At 39.5% G+C, this 21,394-nt stretch overlaps 1 protein-coding gene across 1 annotated transcript in view; it reads right to left on the reverse strand.

The window, feature by feature from the left end:
• The window catches only part of ndst3 (N-deacetylase/N-sulfotransferase (heparan glucosaminyl) 3), a 505,714-nt gene that overhangs the window by 171,809 nt on the left and 312,511 nt on the right, over window positions 1-21,394 (reverse strand). The window contains exons 3-4 of the mRNA XM_052040680.1: window positions 4,714-6,021; window positions 1,283-1,388 (exon numbers count right to left, since the gene is read on the reverse strand). Of these exons, the coding sequence (XP_051896640.1) occupies window positions 1,283-1,388; window positions 4,714-5,694 (1,087 nt within the window). The 5' untranslated portion in view covers window positions 5,695-6,021. The remainder of the gene's footprint in view (window positions 1-1,282; window positions 1,389-4,713; window positions 6,022-21,394) is intronic.

Genomic DNA, 21,394 nt, shown 5'->3' on the forward strand with positions numbered 1-21,394 from the left:
TCATCAAAGCCTTGGTCCAAACATTCCAGAGGCGAGGCGACAGTGATTGTCCCTAGCATTAAGGCAACAAATGACCAAATGTGGAATCGAGGTGCCCTGCTAATAAAGTCAATGGGCATCAAGGGGAAAACACTCCAATGGTTAGATTCATGCCTCACACATAGGAAGCTGATCCTGGTTTTTGGAGGTTATTCACCCAGCCCAAGGATTTCATTACAGGAATTCCCCAGGGCAGTGTCTAATCTAAACATCTTCAGTTGTTTCATCAATGACCTTCCTTCCATCACATTTAGAAGTGGGGATGTTTTCTGATGATTGCACACTTGTGTTAGAAGTGGGGATGTTTTTTGATGATTGCACGCTGTTCATTTGCATTCACAACTCCTCAGCAAATGAGGTGGTCTACACCCGCATGCAGCAAGACTCGAGAACATTCAAGCATGGGCAGACAAGTGGCAAGTAGCTTTAGAGCCACAAAAGTACCAAGCAAGTGCACCTGCAGGTTCTCCTTCAAGGCGCACATCTTCCTGACTTGGAACTGTATCACCATTCCTTCATTGTAGGTGGGTCTAAATCCTGGAATTTCCTTCCCAACTGCACAGTTGGTGCACCTTCACCAGAAAGATTACAGCAGTTCAAGAAGGTAGCTCACCACCTTCTCAAAAGCAAGTAAGGTCAGGCAATAAACGGTGGCCTTGCCAGTGACATTTGGATCCCAAACGAATGAAGAGATATAAAAAGATTCAGAATGTGAACATAACTCAGAAAGTTCTCTGAGACTTACAACAACAACAACACCAACAACAATATGATTACGATATCAGTCAAATTACTGCAATACCAATGACTGTGGGATTGAAAGACTAGAGTAGAAATGTGCCCATGGTTTTGAATGTGCCACATATGCTTCTGTTCTGCAGCTGCTGATTCTTGCTTATTTGCTTTGTTTGACCCACCAAGCACAGAGGAGGAGGAAAACTACAAAATAACAACAGTTAAAGCACAAGGTTTAGGCCCAGCAAAACCAAGGGAACTCAATTAAGATGTGCCAAGGTCTCTGAAGCATCAATAGCCAGTCACTGATGGGTGGATACCTATCACCAAACGTCCAGTAAAAAACAAATTGCACTTTGGTAAGCAACTGCTATAACAGGAACCTTCAATGTGAAATCAGATGTGACACAGTTCAGCACGTAATTAGCCATGTTCTCGAGACTCGGTGCTGGAACATAAAACTGCATAACCTGTAAAAATATCAAAGTTAACCAAATTCCCAGAATACTTTGTGAAGCCAACAAGATTATATGCTCAACAATTAAGAATTCATGAAGGCAGTTATTGTTTGGCTGAAGCCATTTTTCTACAGATAAAACATTAGACACAACAGTCTGAAACAAACAAAGGACAGAGTAACTTAACACAGCCATAAGACTTCACAAGGATATGAGACATAGGACCTCTGGTACTTCAGATTCCAAAAGGAGCCATAAATCATCAACAAAGATAGATCCAAGGACCATTTTGCAGCTCAACAGTGGCGTGCACCATCACAAGATTGATATGATATCCTAAGAACCTAGGCACCTAGTAAATTACAGCCCACAGCCATACATGGATATACTGAAACACAGTGTAATGTTTTATTATCCATGTGCATACAGTATGTGATTGGTTGAACAGATGAGGAGCATATAACTGATCACCAATGTGAGTAGAGTTGTAGCTTAGATAGCCAAGGGTTAGAACCTTTACTATATGTATCATGGGGTTTAATTTAACTGAGTAATTGTCTTATTATGATTTGACTCCAGTCAGACTGGTGTTGGAATTGCGGGGCACCGACACTAATGCACAAGCATCAACAACACAGAACTTGGCAACAGTCCATCCTACAGGGAGTGTGAAGCCTGGGATGAAATGTAAAATCTTCCTGGAAGGAGTTAAGACAGTGGTTGAGCTGAAACTTGCAGGTGTTGCATACTAAGAAAACTCAAAAGTCACATGGCAGGGAGCCTAAAGATGTGGAGAAGCAGCATGGCAGTGAATGGGAACATGATACTTTCAGACAGGAGGAGGGGTCACAATAAAAGCGAGTAATATTAATAATAGCTGTAGCTTCAGAGTCATAAAGAGACTTGTTTGAGAGGCATGGATTTGCAGTGTTGACCATTTGGGTGAGAGACAGTAAAGGCTGGGCTTGCATCCATTTCACTGCAGGTCAGAAGTGGAACATGTAATGATGGCAGTAAAATACATGGGCAGTAGATGTGGATTTGCAGGAAGCTCACATGAGACTGGGAAAGAGACCTGTAAAGCAAAGTAGGGAGTTGGTTAGGAAATTAGGCCAGGAGAAGTATCCCAGAAGAAAGGATCTTCTGAATCTGAGGCCAGTGAAAGACAACTATAACAAGCAGCCCAAGTGACATATACTTCAACAGTGATTTAGCAATTTCAGAATAATTTTCACAAACTTCGAAGGCAACCAGTTCAAAGGAAGAGGCTGCAATCTGCTTGAGCAGTACCACGGGAGATTTTGGAGTGTAGGTGTGACACTACAAGGGTCCACAAAGAAGGTGGGAAACAACAAGCTCAGCTCAAGGGGCTACAGTGAGGTGATATTGATTGGATAAGTTGATGTAGGCAGAGACGTCAAGACTATGTGATTTCTGGGCAAAAGCTCAATGTCTATAAGGTTTTTGCTGTTAATAGGATTGTTGAATGGGCTCAGTCTAGTGCAGTTTAAATTGGATGTTTTGCCAAAGGAGTGCACTGAAATGTAGAGGTAGCTGCAAAAGACTTCAGATGTTCTGAAGGATGTTATATTTCTGTAGGATGTTTAATTTCAGCCAAATACAGCACATTGGGAAAGAGACAGATGGACTGAAACCAGTCATGTCAGAATTGAGAAAGTTGGATACAATCGAGAAAGGGAAAGTCAGAGGAAACGGCTTTCTGACAATTAATGGCAGTAGGAAAGTGGAATGTTCCAGTGTTTGCAGTGAGTCAGACTGGGAATGGGAGTCAGGTTACAAGGTGAGGTGAAAGTCACAGAGATGATTATGACTGAGCTGATGGTATTCAGTAATGGACCACTTTATTGATCTCTATGTTAATTTTTATATGGGCCATTTAGTGCATACAGGTGACACCAAAAAGATGGTGATTGAGAAACATTATACAGTGTATTTAGAGTCATGACGACAACGATGTTGAGGTGGTGCCAGATGTATATGGAAGCTATCTGGAGAAATAATCCACTGGAATTAACAGTGCCTGGAGCAGATACTTCAAAAATGTCAATTGCAGCTTGCAAGGGAGAGTTCATCAAATAAAGAGACCAAGAGATTGAGTAAATTTACAGTTGGCTGAACTTATAATTATACATTGTTAACCAATTGTACATTTTCATGTATGTGAATATTTAACAGTTTGTATGAATTTATTTTTCTTCTACAGGAGAAGCAATGCTGTGTAACCTTAGGAATTGTGTGTACCATATGGCATGACTTTGGTACACTGTTGGACCAGACGCTGCTGCTTAGTTGAGAATTATTGCTTTGAATGAGGGAAGTTCTGTTTATAACTCCACCTCCACTTATTTTTAAATTAAATTTAAATTTTATTTACAGCGTGGTAACAGGCCCTTCTGGCCCAACGAGTCCGCGCCCCCCATTTTAAACCCCAAAATTAACCTACCCGTACGTCTTTAGAATGTGGCAGACATGGGAGAACGCAAAAACTCCTTACAGACAGCGATGGAAATTGAACCCCAATCACTGGTGCTGTAATAGCGTTGCACTAACCGCTACGCTACCGTGCCCTGCACAAAGAATCTTCCAAACACAACAGAAATGATGCTCGATGCATAGATACAACTCATGACCAGAACAGCCTATTTGAATCTCTAGAGCGCCAGAGACAATGTAGAAATGGCCCTTATCAGATTTGAATGCATCACAAGTAAAATTTTCATCATATGGCACAAAAAATAGGGCCATGTGATCCAATTTTTAAGCAATCATGTTCCACCTAGCATCTTCTTCATTAGCCACTGAACTATTGAACCAGATTACTTTATTGGAAACCCTGATTCAATACAGTGGGGTAAGTTTTCATCTTCATCACATTTGTTATTAAGATCCATGCAAAATTTGTCAGGTTTTCCAGCGTGGGTAACCAATTCCCTGAACACAAGCTTGATAGAATTCTGCTACTAGCCCCACATTCCTATTATGCGAGCTCCACTGCTTGAAGACGCAAAGGATAATTAAAAGCAGCAGCATTTATACCATGTCATTAGTCAGTACAAAGCCACATGCCCCGTTTTCAGTGAGGTGCTTAATGTGAGGTCTCCCTCAATCACATTAAGCAAAGGCAAAAAGAGAAAAAAAGAACCACTGAAAAACAAAATCAATTTTTTTTCTTTTTTTAATGTCATAAGAGGTGAGCCATTGATCCTTCAGAAGCAGTTAATGGTTGTTTCTGCCAAAAGTAACAAAGTTCACCGATGGGAGAGATGTTTATTCAAGGTAAAAGGTAATCATCCCATTCTGTAGTTTCTTTTGTGTTTCTGAAAGGTTTCTATTGCATTGACATTTCAGAAACCTTCTGTACAGAATACACTGAATGGGGTCATGTAACATAATGCAAACAAATAATATTTGAAAGAAAATCAAGGTCAGACCATTCCATACACTGAAGTGCTCTCCTTACCTTCACATCGTTAACGTTCATCCTTGTTCCTTCTTTCCCCACAAATATGTCATCAATATCCACAAGAATGTATCTTTCCAAGGAAAGTGACAGTTTCTTCCCTGTAAGGAAAGCGATTGCATCCATAAAAATAAGTTTGTGCAGCCAAAAGTTTAGGTTGTTCCCAAACAGGATTCGCTGAATGCCATCTAGCAGCCCCAGGTCCTGAACCACGGTGGCTTGGAGAACCTCGTCAGTGATCTGGTGAGGAATGTTTTCAGTCAATCTTGGTTTGGCTAGTAACACAGGTTGGTAAGTGGAGTGATTGAACTGGAACACAGTCCAGTCCTCTCCTGGGAGTGGGCCTCTCTCGATTTCTTTCGCTTTGGTGATGTGCAGCAAAGGAGATCGTGGGTTGATACAGCAATCCTTCAGAGCAAGGTTGGTGTGCAGGTTCAGTGGGAAACCCTTCAACTGTGAGCTCAGTAAACTATTCTCATTGGCTTTGTGAAATCCTATAATGCCAACATTATACTCCATACAGTACTTATCGAGCAGTTCTCTATTCCACGAGTCCATATTCACATATTTTAAAATATTTTCATATATAACAAGTGCATATCTTCCCCGGTCCTTATTTGTTAGGGCTGGCATGTCCCCTTTGCCAGGGGCAATTTCAGTGTGGTGTTTAAAATGGCTTGACTCCAAAATTGCCACAATCTCCTGTCCGAGCTGTGAATATTGAGTCTCAACAAATACCAGAACCACAGGGTCTGCTCTGGATGTGTCAATTGGTCTTGCAGTCTTCATTTCAAACAATCTATATGGTAAAAGTTTTGGATCTCCACAATCTTGTCCTGGGGTCGGCTTAGAAAGTTCCAGCTCTTGCTTGTAACCAGTATAAAGGTAATAAGCTGATATAATAACACTCACCATGCAAAAGGCCGCCAGCAAGAACACCATCCTCCGCAAATGCCGAGGAAACTTCATGAAAAAATTCATGATTTGATTTGGGCACCTTTTCTTGCCTTTCTTTCTTTCTATGAGTTGACAGTGAACTGAATACAAACAACGTCTGCCAGTATGCCACTGCAGCTCATGTAACCATTGCAGAAACAATTACTGTTTTTCTTCTGCAAAGCTGGCAGGTTGACGCAATTGGAACAACTCTCTTCTGGGTTTCTGCAGGTGATTACACGGTGGATTGTTGGTCAATTTCCCCTAAAGCTGAACTTCGGTCCATCTTCACATGAACCGGCAACAAACCTGGGGAGATCTACCATCACTGCCAGAGATGACTGCCAGACATTCCCATTAAACAGATCTAATCTGTAGAAAAAAAAACAAAAAAGCCCAACATAGTTATACAGACAAACTGTTTTAATAAAGCACCAGTATTCCATGTGACCCCGCACAACCAATTATCGGCCATCAAAAGCATATTAAACAAACTTATTCTTCCTCAATATGCTGAATGGGTTATTTTAAGTGACAATTTAGCTTTGCAAATGATGCTTGACCATCTGTTTTCTAGAAATCATTTGCTTTTTCTTCAGAAAAAAATAAGAAACAGAACATCATCTTTTATCCTCATGATGAAAGTATTTCTATTAAAACTACATCCTTCCAACGTTTCCATTTCCATTAAAATTTAAAAAAAAGACGTGAAATGATTTTTAGCTTTTTCTCAAACTTTTCAACATTTAGAATGATCATAGCATGGTAGGATTTCAAATTCAGTGTAAGGATGATAAACTTGGGTCTGAAGCTAGTGTCGAAATTCAGATAAAGTTGGTGTGAGGCCAGATTTGGCTGAAGTGGACTAGGAAAATAGATGAAAGTGTAAGATGATAGTTCAGCAGTGGCAGGCACTGAAGGAGATATTTCATAACTCTCAGCAAAGCTACATTCTTATAAGGAAGAAAAGCTCTAGATGAAGGAAGCACCATCTGTGACGAACTGAGGAAGTTAAGAATGGTATCAAATTTAAAGAAAAGGTATACAATGCTGCAAAGAGTTGTGGCAGGCCAGAGCGTTGGGCAACTTAGAAACCCGCAGAGGATAACCAAAAATTATAGAGAGGGAGAAGACAGAGTGTGAGAGTAATCTGGCAAATAATATGTTAAAAAACAGCTGTAAGAGCTTCTATAATACAAAAAGAGAGTAGCTAAAGTAAACATTGGTCCCTTAGGGACTGAGACTAGGGAATTAATAATGGGAAATAGAAATATGGCACTAACTCTAAATAATTGTTCTGCACCAGTCTTCAAAGTACAAAACACTAAATCTCAACACAAATAGATGATCACAGGGCTACAGGGGAGCCAGGAAGTTCGAATAATCTCTATCACTAAACAAAAGCATTGAGCAAACAACTGAGACTATAGATGGACAAGTCCCCTGGACCTGATGACCTGCATCCTGGGTACTCTCAAAGGAAATGGCTGCAGGAATAGTGGATGGATGCATTGATTATTTTATACCAAATTTCCCTGGGTTCTGGAGAGATCCCAAACATTAAAAAAAACTGAAAATATAACACTACTATTTAAGAAAAGACAGAGAGAAAGCAAGAAAGTATAAGGCAGTTAGCCTAACATTTGTCATTTGGAAAATGCTGGAATCCATTATAAAGGAGGCAATAACAGCACACTTAGAAGATCATAATAGTCAATCATCCAAATCCATAGTTCCCTGAAAGTGGCAACTCAGGTGGATAGGATAGTGAACAACACAAATGGAATGCTTGCCTTCAAAGGTTGGGACACAGAATGTAAGAGTTGGGATGTTACGTTGCAACTTGGCAAGACACTGGGTAGAATACACTGTGCAGCTCTTGTTGTTACATGATAGGAAGGATGCGAATGCGTTGGAGAGAGTGCAGAGGAGATTCACCGGGATGTGAGGAGATGCATAAATAGGGCAGAGTGTCAAAATCTTCATCCCATGATAGGGGTATCAAAAACAAGGGGGCATAGGTTTAAGGTGAGAGGCAGGAGTTATAAAGGGATCTGAGGGCTAAGTTTTTATTTACACAGAGAGTGGTTGATATCAGGATCACACTAACACAGGAGGTGGTGGAATAAGATACAATTGGCACATTTAAGAAGCATTTGGACACACACTTAAATTGGCAAAGCACAGAAGGATACGGTCCTAATGTGGCAAATGCGATTAGTGTAGGCGGACAAAAAGATCGGCATAGACATGGTGGGCCGAAAGGCCTGTTTCTTTGCTGTACGACACTCTGACAATCAGAATCAATATGGTTTTATGAAAGGGAAATTTTGCTTGAAAAGTTTGATAAAATTCTTTGAGGATGTAACAGACGTGGTGGATAATAGGGAAAAATAGGTGTAGTGTATTTGGATATCTAATAGGCATTCGATAAGGTACCTCATGAAAAGTTACTGTACAGGGTAAGAAAGTACAGACCTGGGACTAATAGATGAGGCATTGATAAAGGAATGGCTAACTAACAGAAAACAGGGAATCAGGATAAAGGCATAATTTTTGGATTGGCAATCGACAACCAGTATGGTGCCACAGGGATCAGTGTCGGGGCCTCAGCAATTTACTATCTATATTAGTGATCTGGGTGACAGGATGAAGTGTAGGGTAGCCAAATTAGCTGATGATACAAAGATGGATGGGTTAGGAAGTTGTGAGGAGGACACAAGGAGCCTGCAAAAGGACATAGGTTAACTGATATGTTGGCAGATGGAATATAATGTGGGAAAATGTGAGGTTATCCACTTTACAAGGAAGAATGAAAAAGCAAATTATTACTTAACCAAAGTGAGACTACAACATTTTACAGTACAGAGGAATTCAGGCATGTTAGTGCATGAAACACAAAAAAGTTATGTGTGGATACAACAGGTTAACCTGAAGGCTAATCTAATTTTGGTATTTATTTCAAGGAGTATTGAATATAAAAGAAAGTTAGTTTAGATACAACTTTTCAGGGCAATGGTGAGGCCCCACCTGGAGAATTGCATAGAGCTTTGGTCTCCGTATACGAGAAAGGATGTGATTGAATTATAAGCAGTGCAGAGATGTTTTAATAGATTAATTGCATTATAGCTACAATAATAAACATGTTGCAACCACATTTGTCACCTCTTTTTAAATCGACCAACGTTTATCTTTCAAGACTAATTCTTAGCTGTAACTTCCTTGGCCTTAGCCTGAGGGGCACCACTCCACTGGTTCCCAAGGCCTCAGCATTTGCCCCAGGAAGTTAGAACCTACATTATGTGTATTTTCCACTGTGTCAATTAATATTTTTTAGAGCCATGAATTATAGAGAGATACAGCACAGAAACAGGCCCTTCATGCCACCAAATTCATGCTGACCATCAACCATCTACTTACACTAATTCTATATTAATCCTATTTTTCATTCTTTCCACATTCACATCAACTCACCCCCTGTCATTGTGCTTATTGATTCATTAGCAGTCTGTGTGGTGGTGATGGTGTTGGAGGAGGGGGAAGTGGTGGGGGTGATGGGGGTGGGGAGGTTGCAGCTATTGAGGGGGCTGTTTTGATTTTGTTTTTTAGATCACACATTTTCAGCTTCAAATAAACTGATATTGAAGAACCATCCAACTCTACTTGTACACACTGAAGCACGGCATTTGAGGTCTTGCAAAACATACATAAATCACAAACCCCATGGAGAGGGCTGCAACAGTTTCAAATGATGAGGTACCATTAACAAGCTGTGGATTTCACGCAATCTCAATGGAGAATACACTTTTGACAATATATGCCTTTGTCTTGATGTGTTTTGTGACAAACATTTAGATTTGTACAGGAAGTACTGAAGATATGCAATTGCCAAGAGCAACTATGCTAAACATGATTTCAATCAGACACTCTGACACTCTGATAGAAGAGTAATAAATTTATCGGGTGAGCATGAGATTGTAGAAAATCCACATTTCAGCTTTCTGCAAAGCATCAGGTTCATGTAGCATTTTAATTAGACTATCAGGGACTGAGGCACACATCTGTCTGCATCATCTCCAAATTTCCATTACCATTATCAGCTACCATTTTTCCCGTAGCCTGAAGAAAGCCATGGTTTTAATTTATATTTGTACAACATAGCGGTTTCAAAAGTGCTAGAAAGAGTTTCCTTTATAACTGAAAACCTAACATTCAGCTGACTTAGAAAACCAAGCTAAATATTTCTCCTCATAATCATTTAAGAGCTAACTGCTGCTTCTATTCAGTTCAATTATCAAGCTCCACATTCAATAGTTATCCTCACAAATGCAAGTTAAAGTGAAACAGATGCAACATTCAGGAAGGGCAGGTCAGAGATAATACACATCACATACTATTAAACTCATGATCACTCAGGAGTCACTAGGCAAAATTTCCTTTGTGGGCTTTGTGTCACAAAGTCATGAAAACAATTATAAGGATTGTGTTTTTACAACATTACACATAAACGCGGATTCTCCAATTGAGGGCTTCTTATAAAGGATACTGCTTGAAAGGAAAACACTGGAAAATTATGGGTGCCTACTTCTCTGTCTGTGTTTCCCATATGCACCATTCCCTGTTCTAGTTATGTGATCAAAAGGTCAACATGACAGGGCACAGTCTCTCTCAGTATTAGTGTAGACCTGGAATTGGTGTTCAATAAATTGGATAACAGTGCTCTATATTAGAGTTAGCATGGCTGTTACCTGCTTCAAGAATAAAGGTTCAGAACAGTTGTTAAAGGTTGCTATATTCATTTAACTTTTCTAATCTGCATGACTGTCAAGTAAAGTAAATATTTTTTCCCCAATCAGAAATGTGATTATATTTTCATTTGTGGACTTTTCATGTGGCCAGTAGCTGCAGATACTGACAACAAAATGCGCAATGATTTGCACTGTGTTATGGATAAAGGTGGCAGCCAAGGACAGATATTGTTGCAGTGGCTCAGTTCCAAGCTGCTAGTTTTCATGAGAATAAGCAATGATCTTTGGCTTATATGGATTTAACAATATAATAGGGAATAAGCGCCTGAAAATGGACATGGGGAATCCAATGTGTAGTTAACTTGCACATTATTGACCCAGGATTGGCAAAATGCACATTTGTGACGCCTGCTTGTTACAATGATTGGCACAGCCTTACCACGATTAAAGTGATTAGAGCCACGGAGCAGGGGGTGCCGCGGCACACTCAGGAGTCACTGATGTTAACTGTAGTCACACTGCTTTACTTAAAGTTAGCTTGCAAAGTTTCAAGAGGAGATCTTAATTGTATTTTAGTTTCAATAACTGATGAAATTGAATGTAGCAATAAATGCAACTTGGCAAAAGAGATGTGGCACAAATCAGGAATGAGCAGCCTCTATACTCTTCCAACGCTGCACATGGGGCCTTACTGGAAATGAAAAGGAGTGGTTATATAGTGAGTACCTGTCAGCCAAGGTGTCTTCCAGGAATATAGCACATAGTTAGTCGATGGAAATGACTTAGGAGGTGGATATCTGGAGCCAGTCACTGAAGACATTAATGTAGGGCTGCAAACATTTCTATAAACTCACAGATGTAGTCAAGTTCAGTGAAAACATTTTCAGACACCTCATCCCACCATATACTCAATGCAATACAGTCCCTTCCCTCATTTACCAACTATCTTCATCAGTACTCGTAGCTAAATCTGCTATAGCAAAGCCTCATACTCTACTGCTGCTTCAATCCTCACCCACATTACACAATCTGCATGCATTACAAGGACAATACCTTATTCGTACTCTCCATGACTTACAACTAAATGTCATTACTTCCTGCAGGAAAAGTAGTATGTGGTCACCACCAACAGCAGCAGATAACTGACAGGATCACTTTCATCTTATCCCCATAGAAAAGATAGCATTAGTTTTAACTGGAATTTCCTGGACTGAGACTGTGGCCAGTTGCAGGGCTGAAACTATAAACATGGCACTATTAAAAAACCTTACCTTCACCTTCATAAAGTGCACCCCCCCCCCCACCCCATCATCCAGTCGTGTCTGATTTACAAGCTGCAAATGATGCATGCTTGCACCCCATCCCCCTCACAACTCTGCCTTGGTGTCTTTCTCCTTTCAGATATCCACAGAACTGCAACCTGGCCAAGGCATGATGCAAGGGTGACATCAAAGACCATCATCCCAGGTTTGTATGTGCCTATAGCTTTAAATGAGCTCACAGTGTAGCGTGATGATTTAATAACTGTAGATAATGCATTCACCGAGTGGATACTCAAACACTCCATGACAAGGCTCTGGGATGGGAATTATCCCTGCTATACACAATGGTAAGTAAACTGTTGATGTAATAAACTTTAGTTTTATACTTAGTAATTCAACGGGTCAAGATAAAATAATTCAGAAGTTAGATGAGTATTATCATCAAAATTGCTTAAAGTTATAAAGTTGGTACAAGAAAACAAAAGTTGGGTGAAACTGTCAGTGACAATGTGGTGGTGCTTAAAGTGCTATTGTAGCTTTGTAACTGTGAAATTTTGGAAAGGACACTGTGACAGATTTGCACATGGGCTGCACAATGACCAGATTCAAAAGCTTTAAAACACTGCCACCTCAATGAATGTGACTGATGAAAGCTAATTTTGCCTGGTCCTTGCTCCAGATGCAATGGTGTCTTACAGTCTGAGGGGAATACCCCACTCTGAAGCAATTTCAATACTATGTGACTCCTCATCAGGCAAGCATGGTACCAGTCAGTGAATATATGCCCATTCAAGGAAGGTTGTTTCTTTGATAGAAGAGATATGTGCACTTTGCAATTGTGTCCAAAAAGCAAATTGATAAGTCAAGGCAGTATTAACACTACAGAAAAGTACAGCACAGGAACAGGCCCTTTGGCCCATGAAGTCTGTGCTGAACACAATGCCAAAATAAATTAAATCTCTCCTGCCTGCATATGATCTATATCCCTCCATTCCCTGCATATTCATGTGCCTATTTAAAAGCCTCTGTTGTAGCTGCTTCCACCACTTCCCCTGGCAGCCCGTTCCAGGCACCTGCCACTCTCCGTGTAAAAAAACTTGCCCCGTACATGTCCTTTAAACATCCGCCCTCTTACCTTAAATGCATGTCCTCTAGTATTTGATGCTTCTACACTGGGGAAAAATAGATTGACTGTCAAGCAACAACTTTTAAAAGACAGTTGGATAGGTACAATGATAGGAAAAGTTTAGAAGGTTATGGGCCAAATGCTGGCAAATGCAACTAGCTTGAATAGGCATCTTGATCAGCATGGACCAGTTGGGCTGAAGGGCCTGCTTCTATGCTGTATGACTCTGTGATCTACCCTATCTCTGCCTCCCATAATTTTATAAACTTCTACCAGGTCTCCCCTCAGTCTCCGATGCTCCAGAGAAAACAACATAAGTTTGTCCAACTTCTCCTTATAGCTCATCCAGGCAGCATCCTGGTAAACCTCTTCTGTACCCTTTCCAAAGACTCCACATCCTTCCTATAATGGGGCAGCCAGAGTTGCACACAATACTCCAAGAGCAGGCTAACCAAAGTTTCTCTAGCTGCAACATAAAACAGGCACAAAGAGAAAGACCCCATCAGACAACAGCGTGAGTGCATTGAAGACAATACAGTTGAGAGTGAGCTTCAACATTACAGCACTTATTGCTGTGGGTGGGAATCATTATCAATAACCAGATTTCAAGATTATGGTTCAGATAAATGGTTAACCAGTCTGAGTGAGAATTGATACAGCAGCAAACCTTTCAGCTATGGTAAGGGATGTTTATGAAGATGTCTAGTCATTTATCTCTACAAAACAGACATTTCCACTTACACTCAGGAGCAGCAGTGGATGTACTTGGCAAGGTACAATGTGTTGCGTTGTATTAAGGTCAACAGGTAGAGCTACTGGTGGTAGCAGTAATTAACAGAAGATGCCAAACTCTAATAGGAAATGACTGGCTGAAATATTATAAATCCACTGTGGAGATATACTAGGTGTGCAAGAATACACTTCAGTATCAGAGTCACAGAAATGTCATTGTCCAACTTTAAAGATGTTTCAAAGGATACAGCACCCAAAACAATAAAGGCCGTGGTGGCAAGAACTCATCAAGATAACAACTAAAAGAGCAGAAAGCAGTGACTAGGTCAAAAAGACAAAGTGCTGCCAGTTATACAAACATATCATATGGGAACAGGAAAAGGCACTTGCCCACAAGCCTGCTCTGCCATTTAATGAGATCATGGCTGATCTGATTATAACCTCAACTCTGGGTGGATGTGTTTCATTTTGGTCACTTGTTGGAAATTTAAATTTCATAAGAAAAGTTATAGGCCTAAAGGTGGGAGGACACAACTGCTTTAGTAAGGGGGAACTTTTGGTCATATCAGTCTAAATTGGACTCAACAGGAAGTTTGGTTGTGTCAAAACGCTGTTGCAGTGCCAGCGACCTGGGTTCAATTCCCGCTGCTGTCTGTAAGGAGTTTGTACGTTCTCCCCTTGTCTACATGGGTTTCCTCCGGGTGCTCTGGTTTCCTCCCACATTCCAAAGACGTACGGGTTAGGAAGCTGTAGGCATGCTATGTTGGCGCCGGAAGTGTGGCAACACTTGCAGGCTGCCCCCAGAACACTCTACGCAAACGATGCATTTCATTGTGTGTTTTGATGTACATGTGACTAATAAAGATATCTTATCAATTCTCAAACTGTAGAACAACTGGAAGGAGCATCGATGCTCAAAGGAAACACCATTCTGGTACTGGCACTTGGCAAAAGTTGGCCTTTCATTGCACCTGTGTACGATATCACAGAGCAGAATAGTACAATGCCGTGTGTCTATTGACTATGACCAAGCTTGGACAGATCTTTGTACATGAACTCCCTTTCCAGCATGAAAGTTGTGGGGAATTCCATTCATACACATGGAGGCAGACATAATGCAGAGGACAACCAGGTCACTGAACATCTGTGGCCTGCAGCAGAACCTGAAACAACTGTCATCAGGGCTCTGAATGCCAATGTCCATTGGGGCCTGGACACTGTCCTGGTAGTTTAGCCATCTGTGCACCAAGGCAATAACAAGGACTGCAGAGGTACTACCCCCGGTGAAGTGGCAGAGGCTCCAAGGGCATGAATTCTGTGATCCCAGCACTGCCACTCTACCAATGCTCTTGCCATCACCCGTCAGCCAGTCAACCAAGATTGTTGACATGCCTAGATGGTGGAAACACAGCCCTGAGATGCTCAATGTCGAACACCATGGCCATATTTTTTTCTTATGTTTTCTTACAACGTAGTAGGAGACCATTCAGCCCCTAGAGTCTATGCTGGCTCTCAGAGCAATCCCATCAATTCCATTCTCCTACTTAATTCTCTACAACTTAATTCTCTCTCACCTGCCCATCAACTTCCCCCAATTCTTCTCTTACCCACCTACACTTTGGAGTAATTTAAGTTAATTGCCAAACCTATCAGCCAGCCCATTTTTTTGGGATGTGGGAGAAAACCAGAGCACAGGAAATGTGTGAAGAACTCCACACAGAAGCACCGAAGTTCAGGGAAAAGCTCACAAAGACTGTCATTAGAGAAATAGAGATTTATAAAATTGTTTTACTCTGGAATGTTTATTTTGTGTTGGTTATTATTTTGATTGGACTATAGCTGAGGATTTATCTGGCTCACTTCTACCTTCTGGTCTCCATTCAGGCAGGCGCCTCTTATTATGTAGTACCCAGGAATACAAGAAATTTCAAGCCCCATTTGAGCAAGTAATGAGCTCCTCCAAACTTTTCACGTTTACAATATCCCACTGCGTGTCATAGCAAAGGCTTTATTCTCAATATGGTGCTCACATATATATGGGCTATACATATAGCAGCCATTTCACCCAAACAACAGGCACTGCAACCAATATTCTTTCTATAAAAATACAGCTTTATGTTAGTACAAATAAAGTGATAAAGTTTTCACGTTAGAGTGATTATATTTATAATTTCAGAAATACATTCTTTCAAACCAACTTGAATTTCTTTTCATAAGCCCTTTTAATATTACTGGAATGTCCTACTACATTACATTTCCTCAACTCCCTACCATAGCCAACATATCACAATTTAAGTGATTGCCATGAAACTCAGTAATGAGCTGAACACTAGTTCAAAAAATTGGAATAAAACACAATAAAAACTTCTGGTCTCCAATACTCCCAGTTACAACTGAAGTGTGCCAAATTCTGCTGCCAATAGAACTGGTAAATACAAATTACTCATGCAAGAATGCAGCAAACAACATTCTTAAGATCCTTGAAGAAATAAAAAAAAAGGCACTACTAGGTATTAAGAGTGACTTGCTGCATTATAATTGATAGAAAAGCTGAATTAACCCTTCATTTTGTTCTGGGTCATATTCTTTCTTTCAACACTAGAGGGCAACTGTTCCCAATGTTAACAAAGTGCAAAAAAGAAAAACTGTAACCAGAATACAGGAGAGGTTGTTCCTCCAACTCCAGAAATGCCTTGAAAACAAATATAAAATATAAATTAATGTAGCTTTAATGAAACATCAGCCCATAGATTTGAAGGGATTTATTTTGCTGGTAAGCAAAGCATTACAGTCTGGACATCCAGTTCACTGATGATTACTAATTATTTATCTCTGAGATCATGCTACTTATAAATATCATTTCATTTCCATTTTAAACCTTAAGCCATCTGAAAAACTTCTAACTCAGGGAACAGAAAAAAAGGGGAAAACAATGCTTATTAATTGGTATAAGTGATGCAAAATAAATTATTTATGTTCTTAATAAATTTTACTAAAGTTACCTTTTTTCTTCCTCATTCCCCTTTCCCAAAATACATACAATTTACCAAACCAGTTGTGCATTATTGAATCATTTAAAAGGACCATGTCGAGAAAAAGATACATATTCATATATCACCTCATCACGTCATACTGTGAAATATAGTTCCTCTTGTTGTGTAGAGGCATTTGAAATGGTAATTTTCACATACCAAAGCTATGCAGAGAGCAGATGAATTAAATGACCTTCTTATCTGTTTTGGTGATGTTGTCCAGGGTCTGGTTTTATGTTTATCCAAGATGGGAAGGGTGGTCAGTCTAATGTCTCACTATAAATTATTGCTTCTGACACTGCACATTTCCATTAACTGAAATATTAGATTTTCAGACCCTGGAGTGGAAGAAAACCTCCCAACACCAAGATGTGACTTCCTCTAATTAAGGCAAGCAGTTCATGGATTGTTGTTTAACCTTGAACACTGGAACATATCACCATATGGTAAATATCTATTTCCTTCAGAAAATGCTCTCTATTCTGATGGGGTGGGGGAGATGGTCATCGATTTTGGGTAAGTTATTTCTGTTGTTTCAGAGGCAGCATACCAACAAATTTAGGAATTGTCAAGAGAACACTACCCAATAAACAGTTAATATTCTGCTACTTGCAGTTTACAGTGTCTATCATACAGCCCACACAACCACTGTAACAAACAGCAGGGTGTCTATATTCTCATTCTTAACAATAGCTAAAGTACCATATCATCACTAAACTACAGTGAAGCCAACTTTAATGTAGTTTTGATGCAAGTAAACTCCCTTGTTTTATATTACATGGAAGCTTGATTTGCTGTATTTGTTTTGTTTTTTGTTATTACATTCGATAAGGTTCTTCAATGGAAGAAAACTTTCTTTCATCTAAGACCCTGAAATAATGTAACACAAAGCTCTTGAATATATGGAATAAAAACAGAAAATGTTGGAGAAGCTCAGCAGGTCAGGCCGTACCTATGGGAAGAGAAATAGAGGTAATGTGTCGGGTCAAAGCCCCTTTGTCACAACATATGGATATATGGAATTGCTTTCTCTGTTACTTTGGTGCACACTGTGACTTATTTTTAATAAGTACATTAATAACCTTTGGAAGGATAGCAAATGAAACAACTTGAGGCAAATAAATTCAACATTTGTGTACAAGTGACCCATTCCATAATTTAAGTCTCTTGATGTTTTGTTAATAAGGGTTATGAAAGAGCCTACTGCTGGAAATTGACAATTTTGTGGTGAACTAGTGGTTTATGGGAACAAATTAAAAGGTAGCCTCTCTGTGAAAGCATTTCTTGCAGGTTTTGTTTTGTTCATGGTTGCAGAAGGAATGGAAGTCATTACTGCCTTACTTTGGAATGTCAGGGAAGTCCCCTTATCTCTTTTGATACAATTTATGTCATTCATTATTTGCTAGAAAATAAAATAGCTCACCGCACTCTTACATGAACAAGGTACAATTCTGAAGTGCATTTATACAGATGGACTGTAGCTTAATAAATTTACCCGACCTTTTACTTCGGTCAGGAATTTTCCCATTCACATTCATATTTTTAAAAGCCTCCAACTTTTTTTAAATTGTTATTTTTATAATTTTTAATTTTTATATTACATTTATATTAAATAATATTTTAATTTAAAAATTAAAAATGGCACTCTTCAGAACTTCCACTATTCAGAATTCATGTACCAGGTTCCAAAGTAAGCACTTCAGCATTTTCCAACTCCGTCCCCACCATGTGTACCACCTTACCTCCCCAGAAGAACAACATTTGTAATATCAAATGTGAATGGAAAGGGGTCAAGCTGAGGCTGTGATGCAAATTTGTAATAATCTGACATTGTTAGCAACTTTAGTGGACTCAGCAGAGAGAGACTGTAAATAGAAACTGATTGTAGCAGGCACAGTGTATGTTGTGACGTGCTTTGAAGGAAGCTGAGGCACTTAGACCTTCATGTTCGGTGCACATTGTAGCACCCGACTCTGATCCAGCCAAATACTTTCTGACGCTACCTGTCGGAACTAATATCTGAATACAGGACTGTCAGTCCTCTTGGCTACTTTAAGTAGGAAATAATTGTTTAGGATCTGGGTGTACATTTTTGCACAATGGCTCCCCATCCTCCATGATTGGAGGGTTCAATTACTAATGACAGATGATAAGTGAGCTGCCATCCCATTTAAGCATGTTCATACTGCTCCAAGAGAGCATCAATGATCAAAATATTAAGAAGCAAGTTATCTCCAACATAATTTAAACATGTCAGACATAAACGACACTTGTTTGTGGTAACATCATTGAAAGTGAATAATGTCATAACAATGTCAACAGGTGAAAATGACAAAGCAATTTTTTCACCCAAAAGGGAAGCAACGTCTTTTAAGAAGTCTGTGTAACATTCGATAAGGGAGAGGATAAAAAGTTCCAGAAGACTTTTTAATTGTTCAAATGGGCAATGCTCAGCATAGAAGTTCAAACAGTACTTTAATATTTGCAAAGCAAAACCAAGTTATTTTAAAATGTAGAGTGTTATAAAACCTGTGACAGAAAATATTGACATCCACGATTGTATGTAATAGATTGCTTAAGCTGCTTTGAAGGTGCTCTTTTCTTAGTTTTTGATTTTCAGTTGGTGGCAGCTGGTTTCCTTGTTGTGTGGCATTCTCTACCAAGCTCCCACAGGAATGGTAATGAATCAAAATCCCTGTCACTGGTCTAAGTTAATCAGTTGCACAGGTTTTACTCATGTTGGAGCCACAGTGCGATAAGATCACTTGGACCCTTCCTTTATACATTTGATATACTCTTTAAACAGCCTCTTAGATATTTGTACATTGCTCTGCGGCAGCCAGACAACTACTTTTTAGTACATTTGATCAATCATTTGTTGTTAGGTCTTTTAAGGTTTCCCAACTACTGTTGTATATCAAAATATGCAGTTTATCTAGCACCAGGAGGATAAATCCCATGGTGCCACAGTAACCTGCCACTCTCAAAAAGATACCTTAGTAATCACTTACAGATTGGGGAGAAGTTAAGTTTTATTTTGTAAAATATATTAGAGAGTGTCTCACAAAATATACCTGAAACTCCTACTCAATATACAGAATATTATCACTTTACTCCACTCCAGCAAAGAAATTATTTAAACAGTCTGGGTTTAATCTTACATTAGTTTTGCATTGCCTGCAATCATCTTTCGTAAGCTTTAATACAAAAGAGGATTATGAAGATTTGCATGCTTTCTGTCATTTTCATATTTTATCACCCCCCTCCAAACCCCCACCTCCACCCACCCAACCACTGAATCAAAAGGAACTGAATGAAGCCAGAGCACATCAAGTGGTGAGAAGGTTATAGAGTTATGCTTAAAGTGTGGTTTTGTGTAAAAGATGTTTGTTTGTCCAAACTGTGATAACTGATTCAGTGCTGTGAATATTCACCGAGATAATAATGATAGAACGAGGAGCTTCAACCATTTCATTCTGAACTGTTAAAATTAAACATAGTGTGCTCTGTATGATAATAAGCATGTGGGTATTTTTCAACATTCTATATTTTTAATTGAAAATGTAATGTTAAACTTTATGCCATTTTTAAGCAATGAAGAGTAGATCTGTGCTTTACTTTTGTAAATATGGCAGAATTTAAACAATTACACTCAATATTACACATGCCTAACATTCTACATTTGAAACCGCAAATGAAAATTTAAATAATACATTATGGAATATTAAAATCATTTATTTCCCTTTCCATTCTTCCAACTACAATGCTCCAGCTGCATTGTTCTGTTATATTAAAAAAATGCAAGCAAGGTACTTACAAAAGAGTTTTGTGTAAATAATTCAAAGAAACCAGGACGTTCATTGCTGAAACACAGTTGCACTGTTGGAGAGATTCAGAGCTCTCCTTTGTCAGGCGCTGAGATAAGTGATCAGCAGCAGTTTCCAAGGCATTCAGGAAATACCCCAAAGCATTTAAACCTTACACTTAATAATTTAGCTCACCACATTTCACACCGAAACTGCCACTTTATGCTCTCTGCTTAAACAGCTGCATACAGAAAGCCTTAAACATCCCACAACTCCTGTGATTCGACACTTGCTAACTCAGTCACATTCTATACTGTCCCTCTTTAAGACTCACCCAGCCGGAATGATTTAATGTTCTATTCACGATTATGTTCATTGCAATCTCTTCTTTGACACAAGGATTATAGCAGGGGACATTTTGCAGCAAAACAAGGTCCACTTCATCACGAAAGAACAGCAACTGCAGTGATCTCTCCTTCATCTGAAGCAAGTCTATCGCTGCTACAGGGAAGTCGGTAGAAATAGCTGTAAAACAGTGTGATTGACAGAAACAGCCAATTCTCCCAGCTAATCATTGTAAAGACCTTCAAGGACTAGGAGCCATTTTGGTGTCATCCAGATAGTGGGTTGTTACACATGAATACATTCTGTTCTGAGCTAATTCAGTGTTCGACTGAATTCCACTCACAGTCAAGTGATTGATTGGAAACTCCCGAAGGATCTTCAGATCTGCCACAATGCACTTGCGCAAGAAAGTGCCATCCTTTCAGGATCAGACTCATGACAGGCATAGGAGTAAAATATCACATGTTACTACAGACGCTGGGAACTGAAGATGTCACAGACAAACCTTTATTTTATCAAAAAAAAACCTCAACAAGCACAGTTTATATGGTCTGTTAGATCTGTTGCCAAGTCTTGTGGGAACATAATTAATAAAATACTTTGCAAAGCCAGTGGCTATCTTGTTTTGTGTTCACACAACGATCTCATACAGCTAAATCACATTCCAGGGTCAGAAGGCTGAGCTCATTTTTCA

Source organism: Pristis pectinata, chromosome 2, assembly GCF_009764475.1.
Source record: "Pristis pectinata isolate sPriPec2 chromosome 2, sPriPec2.1.pri, whole genome shotgun sequence".
Taxonomy (NCBI): domain Eukaryota; kingdom Metazoa; phylum Chordata; class Chondrichthyes; order Rhinopristiformes; family Pristidae; genus Pristis; species Pristis pectinata.